The sequence below is a fragment of the Coregonus clupeaformis genome, chromosome 16 (assembly GCF_020615455.1).
Source record: "Coregonus clupeaformis isolate EN_2021a chromosome 16, ASM2061545v1, whole genome shotgun sequence".
In the NCBI taxonomy this organism is placed as follows: domain Eukaryota; kingdom Metazoa; phylum Chordata; class Actinopteri; order Salmoniformes; family Salmonidae; genus Coregonus; species Coregonus clupeaformis.
Window position 1 is genome coordinate 52,104,956 of NC_059207.1, and position 16,524 is coordinate 52,121,479.

At 42.3% G+C, this 16,524-nt stretch overlaps 2 protein-coding genes across 2 annotated transcripts; both read left to right on the forward strand.

The window, feature by feature from the left end:
• The first annotated feature begins 9,112 nt into the window (after window positions 1–9,112).
• LOC121585108 (fatty acid binding protein 1-B.1-like) lies at window positions 9,113–10,606 on the forward strand. Its single transcript, XM_041901466.2, has 2 exons — window positions 9,113–9,205; window positions 10,045–10,606. The coding sequence occupies exons 1-2, from the start codon at window positions 9,139–9,141 to the stop codon at window positions 10,242–10,244; spliced, it is 267 nt and encodes an 88-aa protein (XP_041757400.2). The 5' UTR covers window positions 9,113–9,138; the 3' UTR covers window positions 10,245–10,606.
• Window positions 10,607–13,914: 3,308 nt separating this feature from the next.
• On the forward strand, window positions 13,915–15,623 carry LOC121585107 (fatty acid-binding protein, liver-type). Its single transcript, XM_041901465.2, has 4 exons — window positions 13,915–14,020; window positions 14,761–14,933; window positions 15,334–15,426; window positions 15,535–15,623. Exons 1-4 carry the CDS (start codon window positions 13,954–13,956, stop codon window positions 15,583–15,585), a joined length of 384 nt encoding a protein of 127 aa, XP_041757399.1. The 5' UTR covers window positions 13,915–13,953; the 3' UTR covers window positions 15,586–15,623.
• The last annotated feature ends 901 nt before the right edge of the window (window positions 15,624–16,524 follow it).

Here is a 16,524-nt window from a genome sequence, read left to right on the forward strand (position 1 = left end):
TGGTAAAGTTACACAAAGTGCTGTTATGCAACTATATGTTTTGTTACAATGTGGACAATATAAAGATTTATGTTAACAACTTTCACCGAGCTCGCTAATTAGGGTACCTATTTTAACTCGGGAGTATTTGGGGCAGTGTTTGAGTGAGTTTCTATGTGCTCACGCAGGTGCCCGAGAGCTTTGACTGCACCAAGGGCTAACATATTGTGTGTTGTCTCTTCGTGTGCAGGTCGAATAAAAATTATCCAACCATCAGAATTCCAGTTGTGGCAGTGTCCTAATTGAAAGTACACAACGCAGAACGAACCACGCTACATACAGTGGGGAGAACAAGTATTTGATACACTGCCAATTTTGCAGGTTTTCCAACTTACAAAGCATGTAGAGGTCTGTAATTCTTTTATCATAGCTACACTTCAACTGTGAGAGACGGAATCTAAAACAAAAATCCAGAAAATCACATTGTATGATTTTTAAGTAATTAATTTGCATTTTATTGCATGACAAGTATTTGATCACCTACCAACCAGTAAGAATTCCAGCTCTTACAGACCTGCTAGTTTACTAGTTGTGCAATGACATCCACATCTGAAACATGAAATGAGTGGCTAAGTGCTGTGCATCATATAGTTATCATATTTACTGTAACATTAGGCTCAGTGTTTAGGCCTGTGCTTTTAAAAGCAACGTGTCTGTTCTACTAGTTTTAATTCAGTGGACTTTACTCTCCCTCACTGGCTGTCATTATTTTGTTCTCATATCACCCAAACATTTTGAGCGGATCTCCAGAAGGTAATTTAGAGTTTTTAATTTCCAATGATGAACCATAAACATAAAATATAATTGCTGATTGTGATATGATATCCAAAATAGGTTGTAACCATAGGCATTGGGTGCGTTTGTAAATTGCCTCCAGTGTGTCAGAGTGCACTCTGTGTCATTCGTAAATTCAGAGCGTTGTCAGATTGTCTGTCCATAAATTCAGAGTCTTTCGCTCTCGGAGCGTTTAGAGTGCACACTGGACGCTCTGGCCGAGGAGTAGGGTTGATCAGAGCGTTCTGACCTCACAACGGCTGTCAAGCACCCAAGCTAACTGGCTAAAGTTGGCTAGCTTGCTAGCTACTTCCAGACACAAATGAGAGAACACCTCACTCTGACCATTTTACTCGCCCTAGCAGAGCTGGTTAGGCTGTTTTCATGTTATCCAGAGTGTTAGTGACTGTAAATGTGCTGCTGGCAACAACTGAAATACTTTTCTTTGCCGACATTTACTGGCATCGGTCATGTTCAGCGGGTGTTGAGCGTTCGAAAATTCATTCTGTGCTCTGGCACAGTCAGACGAGAGTGCTCTGAAATCGGAGTAGCTAGCCAGAGTGAATTTACAAATGCACCCATCATGTTACATAGTAACCATAGACATCATGTTACATAGTAACCATAGACATCATGTTACATAGTAACCATAGACATCATGTTACATAATTAGGCATAATTTAGATGCGATGAAATACTGATATTGAAATACTGATATGCTTTAATGTTTTGTGAATCAGCTTTTACTATTATTTGTTTGTTTATTTGAGTTTTTTTTTTACATTCTGCACTACATACCTGCAACTGGTGTAAAGTGTCCTTAAGTCTAGTCCACCAGCTGGATCTCTCTCTGTCTACTATGCAGTAGCAGTTAGCCTGGGACAGTGACCTTTAGTTTGATATAAAAACCTAGATAAAACCTTTTATAATTACTACAGTGGTGTAGATATACAGTGAGGGGAAAAAAATATTTGATTCCCTGCTGATTTTGTACATTTGCCCACTGACAAAGACATGATCAGTCTATAATTTTAATGGTAGGTTTATTTGAACAGTGAGAGACAGAATAACAACAACAAAATCCAGAAAAACGCATGTCAAAAATGTTATAAATTGATTTGCATTTTAATGAGGGAAATAAGCATTTGACCCCTCTGCAAAACATGACTTAGTACTTGGTGGCAAAACCCTTGTTGGCAATCACATAGGTCAGACGTTTCTTGTAGTTGGCCACCAGCTTTGCACACATCTAAGGAGGGATTTTGTCCCACTCCTCTTTGCAGATCTTCTCCAAGTCATTAAGGTTTCGAGCCTGACGTTTGGCAACTCAAACCTTCAGCTCCCTCCACAGATTTTCTATGGGATTAAGGTCTGGAGACTGACTAGGCCACTCCAGGACCTTAATGTTCCTCTTCTTGAGCCACTCCTTTGTTGCCTTGGCCATGTGTTTTGGGTCATTGTCATGCTGGAATACCCATCCACGACCCATTTTCAATGCCCTGGCTGAGGGAAGGTTCTCACCCAAGATTTGACGGTACATGGCGCCGTCCATCGTCCCTTTGATGCGGTGTAGTTGTCCTGTCCCCTTAGCAGAAAAACACCCCCAAAGCATAATGTTTCCACCTCCATATTTGACGGTGGGGATGGTGTTCTTGGGGTCATAGGCAGCATTCCTCCTCCTCCAAACACGGCGAGTTGAGTTGATGCCAAAGAGCTCGATTTTGGTCTCATCTCACCACAACACTTTCACCCAGTTCTCCTCTGAATCATTTAGATGTTCATTGGCAAACTTCAGACGGGCCTGTATATGTGCTTTCTTGAGCAGGGGGACCTTGCTGGCGCTGCAGGATTTCAGTCCTTCACGGCGTAGTGTGTTACCAATTGTTTTCTTGGTGACTATGGTCCCAGCTGCCTTGAGATCATTGACAAGATCCTCCCGTGTAGTTCTGGGCTGATTCCTCACCATTCTCATGATCATTGCAACTCCACGAGGTGAGATCTTGCATGGAGCCCCAGGCCGAGGGAGATTGACAGTTCTTTTGTGTTTCTTCCATTTGTGAATGTCACCTTCTCACCAAGCTGCTTGGCGATGGTCTTGTAGCCCATTCCAGCCTTGTGTAGGTCTACAATCTTGTCCCTGACATCCTCGGAGAGCTCTTTGGTCTTGGCCATGGTGGAGAGTTTGGAATCTGATTGATTGCTTCTGTGGACAGGTGTCTTTTTATACAGGTAACAAACTGAGATTAGGAGCACTCCCTTTAAGAGTGTGCTCCTAATCTCAGCTTGTTACCTGTATAAAAGACACCTGGAAGCCAGAAATCTTTCTAATTGAGAGGGGGTCAAATACTTATTTCCCTCATTAAAATGCAAATCCATTTATAACATTTTTGACATGCATTTTTCTGGATTTTTTTGTTGTTATTCTGTCTCTCACTGTTCAAATAAACCTACCATTAAAAATATAGACTGAACATTTCTTTGTCAGTGGGCAAACGTACAAAATCATCATCAGGGGATCAAATACTTTTTTCCCTCACTGTATAATATTGATGTAATCTTTGTGTATTTCTATGTTAAACCGGTCTTTAACATAGAGAGGCAGAGTCCATATTCTCAGGACTACAGGAGCTCTTATTGGTTCAGACTCAGCACACAGATAAAGATGAGATAGATCAGAGAACACACAGATACATTTACCCTATTTAAGTGATAATGCCCGAGAACCCGGTGTTTGGAGGATATATTGGCACAGGTGTTGTTAGGCCCGAGATGAAGTCGAGTGCGGGCAATCCATGCCAATATATCCTCCAAACACCGGCTTCAAGGGCATTATCACTTTTATACAACAGGTTACCAACATATTCAAATAATTATTGACATATTTTCATTAAAAACAATATTTTGATTAATTTATTCATACTATTTCATCCTTCCACAGTATATAGTCCCGACACAAACCTAGGGTTGCTACCCAAGCCGGCTGGTCGTTTGTTCTATCGATTTGGTTGCCAGAGATGCGACCCAGTCGTTCAGTCTTTTTGTTCTGTATCTATGGGCGCGAACCCAGTCATTCGTTCTAAATGTTCCATTGCCATACTGGCTAGCAACATTCTTATCCCTTGCTTGCTAGCTAGCCAACTACGGCTAATTCACAGTCATGTCAAACAGTGCAACCAGAATAACAAAAGTAGCTGCATTTGCATTTGTTTAAACTGTTTTTATATATTTATTTATTTGGATGCATCCATAACAATGAGCTAATGAGGTGCGATTTTGCCTGGCATAGAAAATGTGCACTCTCGTCAGGACACAGAGGAGCTAGCCAACAACACAGCTAACACAATCACTTCAAACACGGAGCCCCGCAGATCCATCACGACTGGTCTGCCGACGTAATCGCCTGATGTGGTTTCAACAGGCTTCCCGTTGCGACGACCACGAAGATCCATCTGCTAGCCCCGGCCTGCTAGCACACGCAATCAACAGCCATACCTCCTGCTCGCCTGTGCCATAGCAGCCATCGAACTGCAGCCATCGAACTGCTCCCAGACTCACCTATTACTGTTCACTGGACCTTATGATCACTCAGCTACACAGCTGATGCCTGCTGGACTGTTCCTTTACACGGTACCCCATCCTGTTTTATCTGTCCTGTTTATCTGTTTAGCCTCAGCCCAAACTTTTGTCGCCATTACCAGTTGTTGTCTTAGCTCTCTCGAATAACACCTGTCATTGCTTTATGCCTCTCTCCCATGTCAATGTGCCTTGCCTATTGCTGTTTCGGTTAGTTCTTATTATACAATTTCACTGTAGAGCCCCCAGTCCCGCTCAACCTGCCTCAGATAGCTCCTTTGTCCCACCCCCCATACACACGGAGACCGGCTCAATCGGTGCCTCCAGTGACGCTATCTCTTTCGTTGTTACCCAACGCTTAAGTTTACCTCCACTGTACTCATATCCTTCCATATCCTTGTCTGTACATAATGCCCTGAATCTATTCTACAACGCCCGGAAATCTGCCCCTTTTATTCTCTGTACCCAACGCACTAGAAGACCAGTTCTTAAAGCCTTTAGCCATATCCTTATTCTACTCCTACTCTGTTCCTCTGGTGATGTAGAGGTTAACCCAGGCCCTGTAGCACCCAGTATCACTCCTACTCCCCAGGCGCTATCACTGTTGTCTTCTGTAACCGTAAAAGCCTTGGTTTCTTGCATGTTAACATCAGAAGTCTCCTCCCTAAGTTTGAGTTATTCACTGCGTTAGCACACTCCATCAACTCTGATGTTCTAGCATTGTCTGAATCCTGTCTTAGGAAGGCCACCAAAAACTCTGACATTTCCATCCCCAACTACAACATTTTCCGTCTAGATAGAACTGCCAAAGGGGGCGGAGTTGCAATCTACTGTAGAGATAGCCTGCAGAGCTCTATCATACTATCCAAAGTGATGTGTAATTCCTATTGGAATCCAGCCAGAGAGCATTAATCAGGTCTGTGCCCAAACAGTTTGAGCTTCTACTTCTAAAAATCCACCTTTCCAGAAATAAGTCTCTCACTGTTGCCGCTTGCTACAGCCCCCCCTCAGGCCCCAGCTATGCCCTGGACACCATATGTAAATTGATTGCCCCCCATCTATCCTCAGAGTTCGTACTGCTTGGTGACCTAAACTGGGATATGCTTAACTCCCCGGCTGTCCTACAATCTAAACTAGATGCCCTCAATCTCACACAAATTATCAAGGAACCTACCAGGTACAAACATAAATCCGTAAACATGGGCACTCTCATAGATATCATCCTGACTAATTTACCCTCTAAATACACCTCCGCTGTCTTCAACCAGGATCTCAGCGATCATTGCCTCATTGCCTGCGTCCGTAATGGGTCCGCGGTCAAACGACTATCATCACTGTCAAATGCTCCCTAAAACACTTCAGCGAGCAGGCCTTTCTAATTGACCTGGCCTGGGTATCCTGGACGGATATTGACCTCATTCCGTCAGTAGAGGATGCATGGTTGTTCTTTATATGTGCTTTCCTCTCCATCTTAAATAAGAATGCCCCATTCAAAAAAAATTCTGAACTAGGAACAGATATAGCCCCTGGTTCACCCCAGACTTGACTGCCCTTGACCAGCACAAAAACATCCTGTGGCGTACTGCATTAGCATCGAACAGCCCCCGCGATATGCAACTTTTCAGGGAAGTCAGGATCAAATATACACAATCATTTAGGAAAGCAAAGGCTAGCTTTTTCAAACAGAAATGTGCATCCTGTAGCACTGTAAAGTCTATGGAGAATAAGAGCACCTCCTCCCAGCTGTCCATTGCACTGAGGTTAGGAAACACTGTCACCACCGATAAATCTACGATAATCGAGAATTTCAAGAAGTATTTTGCTACGGCCACCAGCTCTGCACCCTCCGCTGCAACTTGCCCATGCCCCCTCCGCTTCTCCTTCACCCAAATTCAGATAGCTGATGTTCTGAAAGAGCTGAAAAATCTGGACCCCTATAAATCAGCTGGGCTAGACAATCTGGACTCTTTCTTTCTAAAATGATCTGCCGAAATTGTAGCAACCCCTGTTACTAGCCTGTTCAACCTCTCTTTCGTATCATCAGAGATTGGAAAGCTTCCGCGGTCATCCCCCTCTTCAACGGGGGTGACACTCTAGATCCAAACTGTTACAGACCTATATCCATCCTGCCCTGCCTTTCGAAAGTATTTGAAAGACAAGTTAACAAACAGATCACCGACCATTTCGAATCCCACCGTACCTTCTCCGCTATGCAATCTGGTTTCCGAGCTGGTCATGGGTGCACCTCAGCCACGCTCAAGGTCCTAAATGATATTATAACCGCAATCGGTGAAAGACAGTACTGTGCAGCAGTCTTCATCGACCTGGCCAAGGCTTTCGACTCTGTCAATCACCACATTCTTATTGGCAGACTAAATAGCCTTGGTTTCTCAAATGACTGACTCGCCTGGTTCACCAACTACTTCTCAGATAGAGTTCAATGTGTCAAATCGGAGGGCCTGTTGTCTGGACCTCTGGCAGTCTCTATGGGGGTGCCATAGGGTTCAATTCTCGGGCTGGCTCTATTCTCTGTGTATATCAATGATGTCGCTCTTGCTGCTGGTGACTCTCAGATCCACCTCTATGCAGACGACACCATTTTGTATACATCTGGCCCTTCATTGGACACTGTGTTAATAAATGCCATACAACACTCCTTCCGTAGCCTCCAACTGCTCTTAAACATTTACATTTTAGTCATTTAGCAGTTAGTGAGTGCATACATTATTTTTTATACTGGCCCCCCGTGGGAAATGAACTCACAACCCTGGCGTTGCAAACGCCATGCTCTACCAACTGAGCTACATCCCTGCCGGCCATTCCCTCCCCTACCCTGGACGACGCTGGGCCAATTGTGCGCCGCCCCATGGGTCTCCTGGTCGCGGCCAGCTATGACAGAGCCTGGATTTGAACCAGGATCTCTAGTGGCCTTAGACCACTGCGCCACTCGGGAGGTTAAACGCTAGTAAAACTAAATGCATGCTCTTCAATCGAACGCTGCTTACACCCGCCCGCCCGACTAGAATCACTACTCTCGGCGGGTCTGACTTAGAATATGTGGACAACTACAAATACCTAGGTGTCTGTTTAGACCGTAAACTCTCCCTCCAGACTCACATTAAGCATCTCCAATCAAAAGTTAAATCTAGAATCAGCGTCCTATTTCGCAACAAAGCCTCCTTCACTCATGCTGCCAAACATGCCCTCGTAAAACTGACTATCCTACCGATCCTAAACTTTGGCGATGTCATTTACAAAATAGCCTCCAACACTCTACTCAGCAAATTGGATGTAGTCTATCACAGTGCCATCCGTTTTGTCACCAAAGCCCCATATACTACCCACGCTCTCGTTGGCTGGCCCTCACTACATATTCGTCACCAATCTCACTGGCTCCAGGTCATCTATAAATCTCTGCTAGGCAAATCCCAGCCTTATCTTAGTCATTGGTCACCATAGCAACACCCACCCGTAGTATGCGTTCCAGCGGGTATATCTCACTGGTCATCCCCAAAGCCAACACCTCCTTTGGCCGCCATTCCTTCCAGTTCTCTGCTGCTAATGACTGGAACGAACTGCAAAAATCTCTGAAGCTGGAGACTCTTATCTCCCTCACTAACTTTAAGCATCAGTTGTCAGAGCACCTTACCGATCACTGCACCTGTACACAGCCCATCTGAAATTAGCCCACCCAACTACCTCATCCCCATATTGTTATTTATTTTGCTCATTTGCACCCCAGTATCTCTATTTGCACATCATCTTCTGCACATCTATCACTCCAGTGTTAATACTAAATTGTAATTATTTGGCTAACTCTGTGTTGTTTTTGTTTTTATCGCACAGCTTTGCTTTATCTTGGCCAGGTCGCAGTTGTAAATGAGAACTTGTTCTCAACTGGCCTACCTGGTTAAAAAATACAAATAAAAAATAAAAAAAGATCAAGTTTAATTTGACATGTGTTGATCGATCCATACGCTTGTATTACAATGATGACACTGCTTATCATTATTCTTATCAGGAGTCGAAGAGGCCTTGTTTTTCAATACAGATCAATGATCACTCACACCGTCAAAGAAGAAGAAGAGAGGATGAGGAGGGAGGAGGGGAGTACCATAAAGTTGACCATTGCAATCTAGATTAGTTGCCCTTGGCTGGGATTCTGATCCTAGAAAAGGGCACCATTGAAAGGAGTGATTACTGGAGTAGCAGTAAATGTAAAAGTGGACCAACTGAAGGGGAAGATTCCCGGTGTTTGTGATGCTCGTCGTTTGGGGGTGAGTGTAGCAGTGCAGAGGGATAGGCCAACAAGTGATATATGTTTCAGTAAGATTGGATTTTTAGCGTTTATAGCTATGGTTATTAATTGTTCTGCAGGTATGGAATGTAAGTCAAATAAAATTGAGTTTGTGGTGGCAGCTGCAGAGAGGTATTTGGGTGTGTGAAACTTGACATCAGAAGAGTTACAGGGAGTGTGAAGTGGTGATGTCCCATCATTTCAGGTTGAGGGCATGAGGTAGGAATGAATATATTTAAATAGTGCAGAAGGGTGGTGTTAATTATTATTAATAATTTTGAAGTTGAGTGTAGTGTTCGATGGTAGGTTATTTCTTTATTTTATTTTTCAAGCGAAAATATAAGGGAGTTGTACTCCAGTCTAGTAGGTGGCGGTAATGCAACAAATTGGATGCCAACCGCCGTTAAACCTCATTGAAGAAGCAGACTCTCTACCGTCACTGGTTTATAGTCGCCATGTCCTTCTCAGGGAAATACCAGCTGGAGACACATGACCGCTTTGAGCCGTTCATGAAGGCTATTGGTAAGTCTTGCTGTTGTGTTTGTGCATGTGTGAATTAAGACTGTTCTGGGAATGTTCTTTATTTTTTTTGGTTCCAGGGAGGTTCTGAGATCATCTTACTATGTTTTCCTGGGAGGTTTTCGTTTTGTTTTAAGAACAAATTATAGGTTATTTGGCTGTTTGAATAACTTTCACTGAATAGTTCGATAAGACTTTTAATAACAACGCTAGTTTGGGTAAACCGTTTTGAACTTCAAGCACAGATGTGACCCATGAAAATTTGCATAGGCATTAATTATCTTATTTTTTTATTGTGGCACGGCGTCAGATTCAAACCTATGCTCTTCTGTCCTCTATCATGGATTAATCCACTGTGCCACCAGGATGGAGTTGGCATGCAATTGTTTTAACTATTTCAAAGCGTTTCAATTGAGTGTATTCAGACACAGTTTCAAAGGGAACAATCACTCATTTAAGATCAGGGGTGGTCAACACACTTAATAGAGGATGGAGTTTTTGTTGATGCTGAACAGAAAACAGAAAATAACTTTGTCAAATTCCTTAAATGTGCTGAGTGTTCCAAAGCCAAGCAACTATCCTGCACAATTGCCAGAACATGTAGTGAAGGTTGTATGCGAAATAACCAAGCTCTAAGAAATGTATGGTTCTCAGAACGTTATGTGCTATTTGGGAATGCATTCAATGTTTCCAGTCAGTTCATTTTGTTGCCATATTGCGTCAGAGTTGTGCTTCAATACACTTCAGTAGTAATAATTCAGTGTTCATGTCCCACTTCACGAACTTCTTGTAGTACTAAAGAGCACAGTTCATGACGCTCTCTCACTGCCTCATACATGTAGGTCTCTCTGATGAGTTTATCCAGGAGGGCAAAGACATCAAGAGCATCTCTGAGATTGAGGAGACTGGGGACCACTTCAAGGTGACTGTAACGACCGGGACAAAGATCCTCACCAACTCCTTCACCATTGGCCAGGAGGCGGAGCTTGAGACGCTGACAGGGGAGAAGGTCACAACCCAGCCTAAGTTTCATACCATGTAGTAACTGTCTAGATTTCATCCATCTCTCTACATGTACAGCCAGTATCTAACTAAACTGAGTTCAGCTGATGTGGGATGACTATGGTTAGTTACTTCAGGTCCCAGTGATGTTGGGTTAGTAGTTGCAGTATATCCATATCCAACAACACTATTGTAGGGTTAATTTATACCCTTAAGAAATGTGGTATTTATTTTTTATAGTTCAACCCTTTGCTGCCACCTATGTTCTAATTACAGCCTAAGCCTACTGTACTGGCATGGAATTACTGCGTGTAATGATTAAATGTATCCACTAGATCAGGGCTGCCCAACCCTCTTCCTGGAGATCTAAAGTCCTGTGGGTTTTCAGTCCAACCATAATTTAACACACCTGATTCTAAACTTATTAGCTGCTCAACTATACTTTACTAGCTGAATCAGATATGCTAAATTAGAGTTGGACTGAACCTACAGGACAGTAGATCTCCAGGAAGAGGGTTGGGCAGCCCTGCACTAGATGGGCTTTCTCTTTTCAGACCATGACTGTAGCTGGCATTGCATACAAGAGGCTCAGCAAACGATTGTGAAGATCTACTGCACTGCTTGGATTAATAAAATGTGAAAGGCATGGAATGGTCTGGTCTCAGCATTTTATATAAATGGTAGGACTTCAGGGTAAATTGACTCTCATCTAACTCAAACAATTACCAGTTGTGCAATGACATCCACATCTGAAACATGAAATGAGTGGCTAAGTGCTGTGCGTCATATAGTTATCATATTTACTGTAAATTAGGCTCAGTGTTTAGGCCTCTGCGTTTAAAAGCAACGTGTCTGTTCTACTAGTTTTAATTCAGTGGACTTTACTCTCCCTCAATGGCTGTCATTATTTTGGTCTCATATCACACAAACCTTTGAGCGGATCTCCAGTAATTGCTGATTGTGATATGATATCCAAAATAGGTTATAACCATAGACATCATGTTACATAAGTAATTACTGTATGTAATTCGATAGCGAGGTATAGAGTATAACATCTAATCAAGGAATATATTCAAATGTTCCACTAAAATAGGAGATGCAATGATATACTTATATGCTTTTGATATTATTTGTTTATTTTAGTGTTTTACATCCTGCAACTGGTGTAAAGTGTCCCGCAAGAATCCTCGTATGTCTTAATGTTAATTATACCATGCATCAGTCAAGTCTCTCTGAATAACCTCCACAAGGTTCAACCATGTCCATTCTGCTTTGTGTATTTCTATGTTAAACCGGTCTTTAACATGGAGAGGCAGAGTCCATGTTCTCAGGACTACAGGAGCTCTTATTGGTTCAGACTCAGCACACAGATACAGATGAGATAGATCAGAGAACACACAGAGACATCTACTGTATGTACCCTAGTTCAAAGATAGTACATGATGCACACACTGACATACAGCCAGATATAAGCAAGGATAATACAAGTGGTGCACACTGTACAAAAGTCAACTTAACCAATTGCTTAATCAGCGTTATTCTGTGAGTTGGGTGGACTTCAGAAGGACAAGAAATTTAGCAAATGGGTGAATGTTTGTTCACTCAACAAACTTTGCTCACAGTGAGCTGAATGTATAAAAACTTGTTGAGTCGAATTACAATTTAATGTTTGCCTTTGGAAGGCAAGACTCTATGTTGGTTCAGCTATGTTTCCAAATGTGGATTAGTGACATGCATTATTTTACATAACCACTGTTGTGCCTGTTGAAGTAACACACGCACAAGTTCCAGTATTGCACCAATGTGCCTCAAACAAGCAACACAGTAACGGACTCCTACAACGACCACTGCCCAAATGTGCCTTTCAACACGAAAAACCTGTTTTGCACTCTTCTGTTTACTTTATCCTTATGTCATATGGAAATCTGAGAAGAAAATTATGAATAATTGTATATAATATAATACATTTATATAATTTAATTGTATACATTTATATATACCATTATATATACAAATAAAATTAGCACTTTTTTGGGGGGGACACAACTTTTTAATTCCGTATTGGTTATGTTGTAATACATAGAAAGAGGAAATGAATATATTAAAGATAATTATAATGAAATATGTTGTTTGAAACATGTTATTGTCAAAGTATCATTCTTGTGAATGAAAAATAGCCCTAAATGCTTATCATCCTCATTACCAGTTAGTCTCGCGATTAGAGTGTTGGGCCAATAACTGATGGGTCGCTGGTTCGAATACGAGAGCCGACAAGGTGAAAATCTGCCTCTATGCCCTTGAGCAAGGCACTTAACCCCAATTGCTCCAGGGGTGCTGGACCATGTTGACCCTGGCCGTGACGACACTCCCTGCAGGTGTCTCAGAAGGAGTTGGGATATGCAAGAAAAACATTTCCATTACATACTTGTGTGTAACAGGACAAATATATGCACCCCCCAAATTATTATTATTATCATAAATCCTCATCACGTTTTATTTTAGTAGAGCCACCACGACCAGTGAAGGTTTCTCATCAAACGAGGGCTAGTGAAATGCAACATGTTAAAAAGGTGGACTTTGTTTCTCATCAAACGAGGGATAGTGAAATGCTACATGTTAAAAAAGTGGACTTTGTATTTTTTATTGCAATGCTCATAAACTGTACAGTGGCGCAGTGGTCTAAGGCACTGCATCGCAGTGCTAGCTGTGCCACTAGAGATCCTGGTTCGAATCCAATTGGCCCGGTGATGTCCAGGGTAGGGGAGGGAATGGCCGGCAGGGATGTAGCTCAGTTGGTAGAGCATGGTGTTTGCAACGCCAGGGTTGTGGGTTCGATTCCCACGTGTGGCCAGTATGAAAAATAAAAAAGTAATGTATGCACTCACTAACTAAGTCGCTCTGGATAAGAGCATCTGCTAAATGACTAAGAAGTAAAAGAAAATTGGAATTATTGTGATTGAGGCTGAAAGTTTTTGAGTTTTTCGTGATTTCACAGCCGAGGCCGTGCAAGAAATCCTGTCTGTGAATGCACCGCCATCACAGACCCCTGAGGCTGCGTAGGGATGTATTTTGGAGTGGACTGTGATTGAAGAAGTGGGATGGGTTTTGTTAGTTGACGTGTCTAATTTGATATTTTATATGAAACAGTATGAAAAAAAAAATGTTATGTCGCTCTGGATAAGAGCGTCTGCTAAATGACTAAAATGTAAAAATGTAAATGGAGCAACCTCACAATCCTATAGCAGCTAGTTGCCTTACAATTGTACATTGATTAAACTTTTTTACAGTGCAGGGAGCCAAATACAGCTCTCAACTCAATCAACTTAAAGTGCAGGTACAGCCTAGTTGAATTTCTAAAGTCAAGTTAAATTTGAAATGTGTTGATTGATCCATACGCTTGTATTACAATGATGACACTGCTTATCATCTTTCTTATCAGGAGTCGAGGAGGCCTTGATTTTCAATACAGATCAATGATCACTCACACCGCCAAAGAAGAAGAAGAGAGGATGAGGAGGGAGGAGGGGAGTACAATAAAGTTTACCATTGCAATCTAGATTAGTTGCCCTTGGCTGAAGAGCTGATCCTAGATCTGTGCCTATAGGTAAGTAGCAGGGAAGCTAGGAGGGGGAGGGGTTCTCAATTGTAGACACCTTTAGTTAGTTAACGATTGCAGGGCTGGATAGATGAGGGTATAAAGACAAGCAGGGAGCTGTGGTTGTCTTTACTGTCACTGCCTTATAGTCACCATGTCTTTCTCAGGGAAATACCAGCTGGAGACACATGAGAACTTTGAGCCTTTCATGAAGGCTATTGGTAAGTCTTGCTATTGTGTTTGTACATTTGTGATGTGATTAGACTTGGGGTGTTAATTTCAGAAGTTGTAGTCCTTTCAGTAATGATGTTCAATGGTGACTGCTGATAGTGGTTACTCCTGAGTAACAAACTCAGCTAGCACCTTAGATTTTTTATATATATATATTTTTAGGTTACAGGGAGTTTGAGAACATTGTTACTATGGTTCCCTGAGTTTTGTTGGGAGGCTTTTAATGTTTTGAGAACATGACTTTAAATAGAACCAAGAACGTACAAAGAACATTATATTGAGGTACTGAAATTCCCACAGGAGAATTTTAAGCTTTGCTGAACAATTTGAGAACATTCCCAATGTCAAATGAACTGAACATTACCTTAAATTAAAGGTTTGAACTTTCAGGAAACGTTCTGATAAAGTAATGTCAAGAAAATAATGTTTTTTGTCGAGTTCCTTAAATGTGCTGAATGTTCTAAAGCCAGGCAACTCTCCTGCACCACTGCCAGAAAGTTGTGGGAAGGTTGTATGCAAAATAGTCAGACAACCACGCTCTACGGAACATATGGTTCTCAGAACGTTAGTTGCTAGCTGGAAATGCATTCAATGTTTGCATTCAGTATATTTTATTGCCTTATTATATTGCATTTTGCTGAAGTAGTAATAATTCAGTGTTCATGTCCCACTTTACTTACTTTTTGTAGTACTAAAGAGCACAGTTCATGACTCTCCCTCATACATGTAGGTCTCACTGATGAGCTTATTCAGAAGGGCAAAGACATCAAGAGCATCTCTGAGATTGAGGAGACTGGGGACCACTTCAAGGTGACTGTCACCACGGGGACAAAGGTCCTCACCAACTGCTTCACCATTGGCCAGGAGGCGGAGCTCGAGACTCTGACCGGGGAGAAAGTCAAGGTGGGTGGCGCATGTTGCAACCCAACCATGAGATTCTTACATGTAGCCTAGATCTATCCATCTCCCTACAAATACAGCCAGTATCTAACTAAACTATGAGTTCAGCTGATGTGGGATGACGATGATTAGTTACTTCAGGTCCCAGTGATGTTGGGTTAGTAGTTGCAGTATATCCACAGCCAACAGCAGTCAAGTTCCCTTCCCCTGACGTTCTTTGGCAGAGACTCTGCTCTCCAGAGTGACTGGGCTCACAATTTTAACTTTATCAGTTTACATCGCATAACCAACTAGCACACGGTCAAATGGCCATCCAAATTAGACCCTGTTAAATTGGGCCTAGTTGATCGTGGTTGGTGACCACTGCTTTCAGATTTAACATTTGACCTCTACTGTTTTCCAGTCTATGGTGATGAGAGAAGGTAACAAGCTGAAGGTCTCCCTGAAGGGGATCGAATCTGTCACAGAACTGGCAGATGCAAACACCATCGTCAAATTGAGTCTGGGGCATATGGCTGGGGGGGTTCACTAAACTACACTATTTTAGGTTTCATTTATATAGTAATAATTGAATGTATCTACTAGATGCTCTTTCTATTTTCAGACCATGACTGTAGATGGCATTGCATACAAGAGGATCAGCAAACGAATTTGATCTACTGTGATGTTTTGCCTAATAAAATGTGAAAAGCATGGAATGGTCTGGTCTCAGCATTTTATTTACATGGGTAGAACTTGAGGGACAATGTAGATTCTGCATTGAGACAACGTTTCCATTGTTTGAGTTGAAGAATGTGACGATAGCTCAGTGGGATTCAATACATAATATAAAATGCAAGCCCAGCAGTGTAGAAATGAAGGCTTTAGTAGGTCTGGGGGGGTAGATTTAGGCTTGGATTTGATTGTTGTATCTCATGGTAGTTCCCCTCCATGCAAGAGGAGCCCTGGTTTAGAGACCAACCGTCTGCTCCCACCAGACTACAAACTTACATCGGAAGGAGCACAATCAGCCGCAGTGTCCCTGGAGCTTGTCTAAATGTCTTGCTCAAGGGCACAACGGCATGAGATGACACTTGGATCTGAAATCAGCACCAGCAATAATCTTAATGCATTCAAGTCCATAGAGCTATAGAACAGTTCTGTTAAATACATCCTACCATTTGTCTGTTGGGGTCATTGACTCTCCACCAGAATGGTATACTATGAAGCAAGCTACTCAGGCTTTTATAAAGCTAGCAAACTTCAGTTAGCGTCACATTCCGGGTTAGGCTTCATCCGTACGATGACAGTGGATATTGCTCGTTTGCCTGCCGCTAACTCTAGCAGGTTTGTAACATCGAGTGCATGTCGCACATGGCTAGTCGAACTCTTCATCGAGACAATGCTGAAACGTCAATCCATGGGTAAGTCGGTGCCACATTTTTCGTTTGTGCCGAAATCAAAACGAACACGAAGCTGCAAATTCAGCAGGCTATTGACTGTCTAGATTGAATTAAGCTAAAGGGAATGTTCTTCTGAAGAGGATATGTCAACGTGTTGCCCTCTGTTTTCCCCCCTAATTGGAGACGGCCTGTTTTGTGGGTATTTAGGACTT

Bases quoted from the DNA above. Each gene is read 5' to 3' on its own strand.
- LOC121585107 (XM_041901465.2), top strand. From the start codon at position 13,954: ATGTCTTTCTCAGGGAAATACCAGCTGGAGACACATGAGAACTTTGAG. The intron at 14,021-14,760 runs GTAAGTCTTGCT...TCATACATGTAG, and splicing joins GCCTTTCATGAAGGCTATTG to GTCTCACTGATGAGCTTATT. The intron at 15,427-15,534 runs TTGAGTCTGGGG...TTCTATTTTCAG, and splicing joins ATGCAAACACCATCGTCAAA to ACCATGACTGTAGATGGCAT.
- LOC121585108 (XM_041901466.2), top strand. From the start codon at position 9,139: ATGTCCTTCTCAGGGAAATACCAGCTGGAGACACATGACCGCTTTGAG. The intron at 9,206-10,044 runs GTAAGTCTTGCT...TCATACATGTAG, and splicing joins GCCGTTCATGAAGGCTATTG to GTCTCTCTGATGAGTTTATC.